Here is a 10,029-nt window from a genome sequence, read left to right as displayed (position 1 = left end):
GGGAGCAGATCGTTTTCCACAATCAGAGAATCAGAAATTCAGCAGGTGTGTCTGACGAAGAACAGTTATCAAATAAATAATTACCTACAGAGAGGTTTCAGAGGAGACAACCAGCTTTTTACTCAGTGATTCAAGACAGCTCCGAGCCAAGCTCCAGGCAGGGAAACCAACCCCGGCTTCCCAATTCAGCCCAAACCGAGCACCTGAGGAGAGGCCGAGGATGATAATACTGAGCGTGTCACCTCGAGGAAGGCACCACGAGCTCCGCCAGCCCTTCCAGCCCATCAGGCACTGGTGCCATCCTCCTCGATGACGCGGTTCATGCTGGTGCCGTGTGTGATGTGTGTCATTGGGTTGCTGCTGAGGTCCCTGATGCTGCTGTGCCTCGACTGCTCGTTCAGCCGGTGCGAGCTGCTGTGCCTGGAGTGGTCGGTCAGCCGGGACATGCTGCCGTGAGGTAGTCGTTCCTCCACGCCCCTGTAGCTGCAGGGAGTGTACCTAATTTAGGGACAAAAAAAAAAAATAAAAAATACAAAACACGGGGACATTATCACCGCGCTGCTGAAGGAATGGAAATAGAGCTATTGGGAGGGAAGGTATTCCCTGCTCAGCTCCTGCAGCCCGTGGGCAAAGCGTTTTGGCTCCTCGTACCTCGGGTCTCGCTCGGTTCTTACTGCAGCGCTGGCTGGTATTGATAATTAAGGGAGTGAAACGCTCGTTGATTAATTACTCCGGAAACCTGAGCTCTATCTCAACTCAGAGAGGGGAGCTGGTGTCCTTGTTTACTTGGGCAGGGCCAGGAGTATTGACAGACACAAAATGGACTGGCACACGGACAAAAGCAGCCAGCAGAGCGCTGAGCTGACTTTGGGGCAGGCTTGTTTTCCCACGCGGTGGAACACAGATTGCTCCCGGGCAGGAACACCAGCGCTGGCTGGACACGGCCCTGCTGGGTAATTAATCCACCAAGGCCAACATCTAAAAATACCATGGCATTTTTTCCTCTTTCCACTAACGCTGACAGGGAGAGGAGACGCACCAGAACACCCAATTTTAGCAGAATAATGGCTGGAAGGAACCCATCCAATCTTCTGCACAAGGAAAATTGTGAGAGAAAACTCCCCACATCTGCAATTATCTGAGGACAGCTCGGACGGGGTTTGGATCAACCTGGCAGGGTGGGAGGTGGAAGGAGATGATCTTTAAGGTCCCTTCCCACCCAAAGCAGCCAGGATTTATTTATTTGTTATTTTTTTCGGAGCACTCGTACCGTCCGTCCCGCGAGCGGTGCAGGCTGCCGTGGTAGCTGCTGACTTTGCTGTGGATGCTGCCGGCTTTGCTCCTCTGCTCATCCAGCATGGCCAGCTGCGTGGACGAGGCGTGCGTGGAGGTGCCCTGGGTGGAAGTGCCCCTGGATTTTCGGATAATGGGGGTGTTGGGGTCCCTCAGGAGGGACTGGGCGAAGTCTGGCTCTTGCAGCACTTGGCGGCTCTCGTTGACGACTCTGGAGGAGGGTCAGAGCAATTAACGCTAATTACTGCGGTACGGATTTTGGAGCACCTCCCTATCCCGTTATTTTAGTTGAGTTGGATCCTTGAAGGATGGACCAAAAGCCACCGAAAGGCTCCTGTCTTTGTGGATCTGTTTTAAAACATCTTAAACACTGTTGATGAGGAAAGCACCTACCCATGCCGACCACAAAATCACACAGCTCGTCTCAAAATCGATGCCAATTAATCTAAATTAATTCCAACCTTACAGAAGCTCTAAGAAATTCTTGTCACTATCAAACTGCTCTTCAGCACCAATGCATAAGGAAGATTAAAAGCAGAGACAAACGCTTTCGGTGAGAAGAACCTGTATTTAATTTCAATTTAAAGCTCTGGTTCACTTGGCTAGATGCACATTTATAAATAAAAAGTTTCCATTCCACCTCTCAGTAAGAGGGACAGTAGTTGCAGTGTTTATTTGACACTTAATTCTTGTTAAAAACATTTTGAAGACAGACAAATGTCGATTTGGTTCTGGGAGCAAAGAATAATTAGGGAGAAACAAGGAGATTTTTTTGAGCTGTTGCCCGCCTTACCCTTCCTTGCCCCATTCTGAATTGTGACTTTTCCATCCATTCCTGCCTTTGCCTCCATGAAAAACCAACAGGACAGCAAGGGAAGGGTTTCTCTGTAAAATATCCATACTCACTCTTTTTTCCTGCGTCCATGGAAGAAGCTGGCCCACTCAAAGCAGGTCTTCTTGCTTCCAACCCAGAACACCGAGGGGATCCCAACCACCAAGGCCATCAGATACTTCATGAGGAACAAAATCAGGTCTGGACGGCTCATCTGAGTGACCTGGAGAGAGAGAAAAAAAGAGAGGAAAGGAAGACTCCACAACCCATCATTTATTTCACCCATTTAAATCATCCCTCCGTGCCTGGAGCCAAAGCAAACACGGTCAGGATTCCTTTGTTCCCGGGATCCATGGAGCATGACAGAGAGGCTGCAGGGCCCAGGGCTGGCTCAGACAAAAGGCTCAACTGCTGTGAGGTCCTGGCCTTTATTTGGATTTCTGGCCTTTTGTCCCTGCCCTGAATAATTGTGAAATATTTTCTAGTCTGCAAATCAGGAAGAGTCGTTCCTTTGATGGGATTAACTTATATAGGACCAGGTGCTGTGGCTGCTCTTGGGAAAGAATGCCAGGGGAAGCTTCATGGATGGTCAAGGCTGATCCTTTATTCCTTGGAGCGTTTCCGTGTCTCCCTCCCTCGGGAATTCAAGGCTCTGGCCAGGTACAAGTTCCTGGTTCTTATCAACACAGCAAAACTTTCTCTCTTGAGGGAGATCAGCTGAACTTGAAAATGATCACAGGATCTGTTTTCCCAAACGTTTTTGTACACAAGGGCTTTGTTTGGAAAAGAAGACAATTTTTTTTTCCTTCTTTTTTTTTTTTTTTTTCTGGGGAGGTCTGTAGGGGAGCTGCAAAACAAACACCCAGGGCTTTTCTGGAAGTGATAACCTGGCTCAGAAACTGAATCTCCAAGGAGAGAGAACTTCCAGAGCAAGCCTGAAGGAGCTGTGGAGGGAAGGGACAAACTCCTGGTGGTGTGAAGTCCTCTGAGCATTTGTGTGATCCCGTGGAATTCCAACAATTCCGGCAACTGGGAGGACTAGGATAAAGGCTGGGTGTGTTGGGAATGTTCACTGGAGAGGAGAAGGATCCAGGGAGAGCTCAGAGCCCCTTCCAGAGCCTAAAGGGGCTCCAGGAGAGCTGGAGAGGGACTGGGGACAAGGCATGGAGGGACAGGACACAGGGAATGGCTTCCCACTGCCAGAGGGCAGGGTTAAATGGGATTTTGGGCAGGAGTTCCTGGGTGTGAGGGTGGTGAAGGGCTGGGATGGAATTCCCAGAGAATTCCCAGAAAACACCATTTTCCCCAGCATTTCAGCCCCATCCTCCTGAGCTTGCCACAGCTAAAACATCATTTTCACCAAGCAATTTTGCCACATTCTCCTGAGATTTCCAGAGCTAAAACATCATTCCAGCCCCATCCTCCTGAGATTTCCACAGCTAAAACATCATTCCAGCCCCATCCTTCCGAGATTACCAGGGATAAAACATCATTCCAGCCCCATCCTCCAGAGATTACCAGGGATAAAACATCATTCCAGCCCCATTCTCCTGAGATTTCCAGAGCTAAAACATCATTCCAGCCCCATTCTCCTGAGATTTCCACAGCTAAAACATCATTTCATCCCTATTCTCCCGAGATTTCCAGGGATAAAACATCATTCCAGCCCCATCTTCCTGAGATTTCCAGAGCTAAAACATCATTCCAGCCCCATCTTCCTGAGATTTCCAGAGCTAAAATGTAATTTTCCAGGCAATGCATCCTCCCAGCCCAGAGAATCCATGGCTGCCCCTGGATCCCTGGGAGTTTCCCAGGCCAGGTTGGACACTGGGAGCTCCCTGGGATAGTGGGAGGCGTCAGGGTTGGAACTGGAGGAGTTTTGGTCCCTTCCCAAACCACCCAGTGACTCAAACACGCACTGGTCACTAAATGACCTCTTTAACAAGAGGTTCCCTGCCTTTTGTCACAGCCGAGGGAGATCTCCAAACCCCTGGAAATTTTCTACCACGTTTATTTTCTCAGGAGACGAAGACTGAGGAAACAAGAGAGAACAAAAAGCAGATTTATCCTGATCCCAACAGAAGCAGAGTCAGTGCACATCCCCCAGGGACTGGAGTGGCAGCAAGGTTCAGTCGTGGGGAGATGCCCCTGAAACCTTTCTGAGACAGGGAATGGTGCTCTGTGAGGTCAGGGTGAGGCTGGAATCCTCTGGGAATTCCCAAGGAACATCCAGCCCCCCTTGCAAGAAGCTGCTCTTGGCCTAGAGGGACACAAAACGTGTGAAGAAAAAGAATGGCTGAACACTGAAACGTGGGGCTGGCGGGGGGAGAACCCACTTAAAAACTGTTTAATTAATTAAGAGATACTGCAGCAGCCATGAAGGAATTTCATCCTTAGAAAAGAGAAGGATTTTGGAGTAGCTCCACATAGGAATTGTGGGGACAGGCACGTTCTGAGTCCGTGACAGAGGCTGACAGACAATCAGAGCTCCTTTCAGACCCTGCAACTGATGCACAAACACAGGTCCAACCTCCTAGGACAACACCCAGAACCAAGTTTTGCCCCCACTTTGAAAATCCAAATTCCAATCATGCCCTGTGCCAGAAATCAGCTCCCACCCTGCGATATTCCAGGTAATGCTGAGGGTCCAAACAGCTTCCACTGGTTAAATCCAGCAATCCCTGGTTTCATATTTTCTATTACTGCACATGTTTTAGTCCTGTCACCGCTGGAGATGGAAAATAAAAGTGCAGAAGTGTAATGAGCATAATTAGGAGATGTTCCTTAGGAGTTCTGCATCCACCTCTGCCCCCAGGAAATCCACGGATGCTGAAGGGTCTTGGACACCACGGGGAGTTCCTGCACCATTTATCAGAACAGATCCGAGGTGGGTTTGGAGCCAACCTGTGACATTCTATCCAGGAATCAAAAATGTTAACCATTACCCAATTAAAAAATGACCCAGCAGAACGAAGCTCCCAAAAATCCATTTCATCACGAGCTCGTTTGGCACTAAGTGGAGTAAGTGGTGGAATTCATGATTTCCTAATGAAGGTGACATTCAGGTGCATTCTCATATTGAATTATTAATATTTACATTTAATGTCTGTCCACGGGGCCAGGTCTCCCCTAGCAGAACTTCTGGCCTGAAGGGAATTGAATTTTGAATTTATTTTTTTTTTTTTCGTAAAGAATAAACCACCAGTTCTAGTGCTGAAGCTCTCAGCTGCTCCCTGGATTACATCCGCCAAAATATCACAGTAAATCACTCAAAAAAAAAAAAAGCAAAAAACTCCTGGCTCAACTGAGCTCCTGCTGAGGGCTACAGATAATTCCAAGTGAAAAAAAAAAAAAAAATAAATAAAATAAACACATCCAACAAATCCTTGAGGTGAAAGGAAGCACATCCTCCTCTTTGGAAAAATGAGTTATTAAACATCACTGCACACTTTTCTCCAAATTAAGCCTCAAAGCAGCAACACCCATTAAACTCCCATTAACACTGAGTGACTGCACCTGTTTGAAACGATATTAATCTGCAGATGCGAGGCATTCAGAATAATCAACACCGTGTAGAATAATTAACAGCGGAAAAAAATGAAACTTGAAATTCCTTTTCCAGGCACCAAAACTCAGGTGTTTGAGCCCAAAGGCACCGGGGCACCTCCAACCCCACAACACTGGGACAGAGACCAGTTCTAAAACCAGCAAAATTAGGCAAAAAAACTCACTCGTGCTCATCATCACTACTTAAGCTTTTTTACTGCCCAGCTATTTAGGAAAAAAAACAAAAAAAAAAAAACAACAAAAAAAAAAAAACAACCCCAAACTTTAAAGAGTGCAGATTTGCATAGGGCTGGGTTTATTCACCACCCACGAAATGATGAATTCACCTGGAATATTCGAACTCGGCCAAAATGCAAAACATTTTCCATAAAGAACCTGCGGTCGGGGTCTGCTCTGGGTCCTTATTTATAATTAAATTGTCCCTGACAGGAGATGTAACCTTGAAAGGGCATCAGAACCACTCCTGGGAAGCGAGAATGGGACAGGATCCAATTTTATCCCTTCGTCTTGGAGAGAGGAGACGATGCAGGGAACAATCAACAAATGACCCTTGGAGATGTCCGAGTTCATGGAACAAATTCACCTGGTGCACTTCCCCACCTGTGCTTTTGAAAATCAAACCCTTTGGGTTTAAAAGCAAATTTCTTCGAGCGTTACCCGACTCTGTTTCTATTTACACCTGAATAAAATGTTGGTTTATTTTTTTTTTTTTAAAAAAAAAAAACCTCCCTGAAAGCTGAAGGTAAGGAAAAGGAACTGAAATGAACTTCAGGAGAATTTAAAACGTATTTTTTTACAGAATATAAAATTTTCAGAGGCGCTGTCACGTCTCAGATGCCGCAGTAACAAGGAGCAGGAATTGTAGAATTTCACAGAAGGGTTTGGGTTGGAAGGGCACTCGAAACTCATCTCACTTCAACCCCCCCTGCCTGGTTTATCTTCCTGGGAGGGGAAAAAAAAAAATCAGAGGGGAAAAAAAAAAATCACAGTAAAAATCACAGAAAAAAATCACAGAAAAAATCACTGGAAAAAAAAAAATCACTGAAAAAAAATCACTGAAAAAAATCACAGGAGAAAAATCACAGGAAAAATCACTGAAAAAATCACTGAAAAAAATCACAGGAAAAAAATCACTGAAAAAATCACAGGAAAAAAATCACAGGAAAAAAATCACAGGAAAAATCACAGTAAAAATCACAGTAAAAATCACTGAAAAAAATCACTGAAAAAAATCACAGGGAAAAAATCACAGGAAAAAAAATCACAGGAAAAAAATCACAGGAAAAATCACAGAAAAAAATCACTGAAAAAAAAAATCACTGAAAAAAAATCACAGGAAAAAAATCACAGGAAAAATCACAGGAAAAAATAATGGGAAAATTCACAGAAAGAAACAATGGGAAGAATCACAGAAAAATCACAGGAAAACCACAGGAAAAAAACACAGAAAAATCACAGAAAAAAAAAATCACAAAAAAATCACAGGAAAAAAAAACACAGAAAAAAATATTACAGAAAAATCAGAGAAAATATCACAGAAAAAAAATCAGAAAAAATCACAAGAAAAATCACAGAAAATAAATCATGGTGAAAAAAATCACAGAAAGAAACAGAAGAAAAAATCATAGAAAAAATCACAAGAAAAATCACAGAAAATAAATCATGGTGAAAAAATCACAGAAAGAAACAGAAGAAAAAATCATAGAAAAAAATCACAGAAAAAATCAGAGAAAAATCACAGAAAGAAACAGAAAAAAAATCACAGGAAAAAAAAAATCACAGGAAAAAAAAAATCAGAGAAAAAAAATCAGAGAAAAGAGATCACAAAATAACCCCATAGAAAAATCATGGGAAAAAAAAAATCACAGAAAAAAATCAGAGGAAAAATCACAGAAAAATCACAGGAAAAATCACAGGAAAAAAAAAAACAGAAAAAAGAAATTACACAAAAAATCACATTAATAAAGGCACAGAAAAAAAATCACCGAAAAAAAAATCAGTGAAAAAATTTACAAAAAAAAAAAACCCACAGAAAAAATCATGGAAAAAAAAATCACAGAAAAAAAATCAGAGAAAAAAAAAAAATCACGAGAAAAATCAGAAAAAAATTCATAGAAAAATCACATTAAAAAAATCACATTCAAAAATCACATTAAAAAGTCAAGTCACAAAAATCACATTAAAAATCAGATTAAAAAATCACGTTATAAAATCACGTTATAAAAATCACATTAAAAATCACATTAAAAATCAGATTAAAAAATCACGTTATAAAATCACATTCAAAAATCACATTAAAAATCACATTAAAAATCATGTTACAAAAATCACATAGAAAAATCACATTAAAAATCACGTTATAAAAATCACATTGAAAAATCGCATTAAAAAATCACGTTACAAAAATCACATTAAAAATCACATAAAAAAATCACATTCAAAAATCACATTCAAAAAATCACACAGAAAAATCACATTAAAAGTCACGTTTCAAAAATCACCAAAAAAATCACACCAAAAAAATCACGTAAAAAATCACATTAAAAATCAGATTAAAAAATCACGTTATAAAATCACGTTATAAAAATCACATTAAAAATCACATTAAAAATCACATTTAAAAAATCACGTTATAAAATCACGTTATAAAAATCACATTCAAAAATCACATCAAAAATTATGTTACAAAAATCACATTGAAAAATCACATCAAAAATCACGTTACAAAAATCACATTGAAAAATCACATTAAAAATCACGTTACAAAAATCACATTGAAAAATCACATCAAAAATCACGTTACAAAAATCACATTGAAAAATCACATTAAAAATCACGTTACAAAAATCACATTGAAAAATCACATCAAAAATCACGTTACAAAAATCACATTGAAAAATCACATCAAAAATCACGTTACAAAAATCACGTTACAAAAATCACATTGAAAAATCGCATTAAAAATCACGTTACAAAAATCACGTTACAAAAATCACATTGAAAAATCGCATTAAAAATCACATTCAAAAATCACATTCAAAATCACACCAAAAAAAAAAAATCACGTAAAAAAAATCACATTAAAAAAATCACTTTACAAAAAAATCACACCAAAAAAAAAAAAAAAAAATCATCCCAACAAAGAAACCACCAAAACAAAAAAAAAAAAAAAAAACCAAACCAAAAAAAACCCCAAAATAAAAAACAACCTCCCATAAATTCGTGAGTGTAAGGGATGTGTCGGTTATCAGTTTGAACTGGAAATATGAATTACGTGAGAGAGGGGTTGGAATGAAGTGTTGGAAATCAGGTTTTGGTTTTTATGAGTATAAATGATATATCGATTATCAATTTAAATTAGAAATATAAATTATATAAGAGAGGGTTTTTAATATAAATTTTTAGAAATTTTTATTAAGGAAAATAAAATCCCTCTGTTGTCGCGGAGAAATGTGGGAATTCCTCATTTCCCACCAGTGAACAATTAATTTTTATTAGGGAAAATGAAATCAGTTTTTATGAGTATAAATGATATATCAATTATCAATTTAAATTAGAAATATAAATTACATTATATAGTTTTTAAATAAATTTTTAGAAATTGATTTTTATGAGTATAAAGGATATATCCGTTATCAATTTAAATTAGAAATATAAGTTATATAAGACAGGGGTTTTTTTATAAATTTTTAGAAATTAATTTTTATTAAGGAAAAATGAAATCCCTCTGTTATCCCGTAGAAATGTGGGATTTCCTCATCATCCCTGCAGGAATTCACCTTCCAGCTCTGCCCTGCAAGAACTCTTTGGGTTGTGAATCACCAATAAACTTCCCAAAAATTCCTCTAAAAAACAGAGCCTGAGTTTCAGCTCTGAATTAACAATTAATAACAATTATTTTTTTTTTAATAGAGTTGGGGGGTGTGGAAAATGCCATCGGAACGGCGATCCCTCGTTGTCGGAGAGTGAATTCCACTGCTGGTGCAGCCAGGGAGGGGGGGGGGAAAAAAAACCAAAACAAACCAACCCTGAACTCAATTTTAGCCTCTGCATTCCTGCCACCAGCTGGAACAATAACCAGGAATATCCACGAAGGAATTGAATTCTGTCGTTTCTTCCGTTTCCCACCGGGAACCTTCTTAACGTCTCAACGTTCCCCTCGTGATCCTGCGCCAAAAACCTTCCAAATTCCTCCTTTACCATGGAAAGCTCAAATCCAGAGCTCCTCCCGGCCTTAAAAAATTGGGATAATGTCCTTTTTTAAGAGAAAAGAACCGTTCTGAACACCAGGAGATGCGTTTCTGGGAGGAGTGGAAAAACCCATTTATCCCCTCCCA

General features: G+C 40.6%; 1 protein-coding gene across 2 annotated transcripts in view; it reads right to left on the bottom strand.

Moving 5' to 3' along the window:
- Positions 1-284: 284 nt before the first annotated feature.
- FZD3 (frizzled class receptor 3) overlaps positions 285-10,029 on the bottom strand; it is a 52,319-nt gene continuing 42,574 nt past the window's right edge. For both annotated transcript variants that reach the window (XM_062489594.1, XM_062489595.1), the window contains exons 4-6: positions 2,200-2,348; positions 1,271-1,504; positions 285-498 (exon numbers count right to left, since the gene is read on the bottom strand). In XM_062489594.1, coding sequence (XP_062345578.1) covers positions 285-498; positions 1,271-1,504; positions 2,200-2,348 — 597 coding nt within the window. The remainder of the gene's footprint in view (positions 499-1,270; positions 1,505-2,199; positions 2,349-10,029) is intronic.

This window comes from Cinclus cinclus, chromosome 3 (genome assembly GCF_963662255.1).
Source record: "Cinclus cinclus chromosome 3, bCinCin1.1, whole genome shotgun sequence".
Lineage (NCBI taxonomy): Eukaryota > Metazoa > Chordata > Aves > Passeriformes > Cinclidae > Cinclus > Cinclus cinclus.
This window is presented reverse-complemented; position numbering and strand designations above follow the sequence as displayed.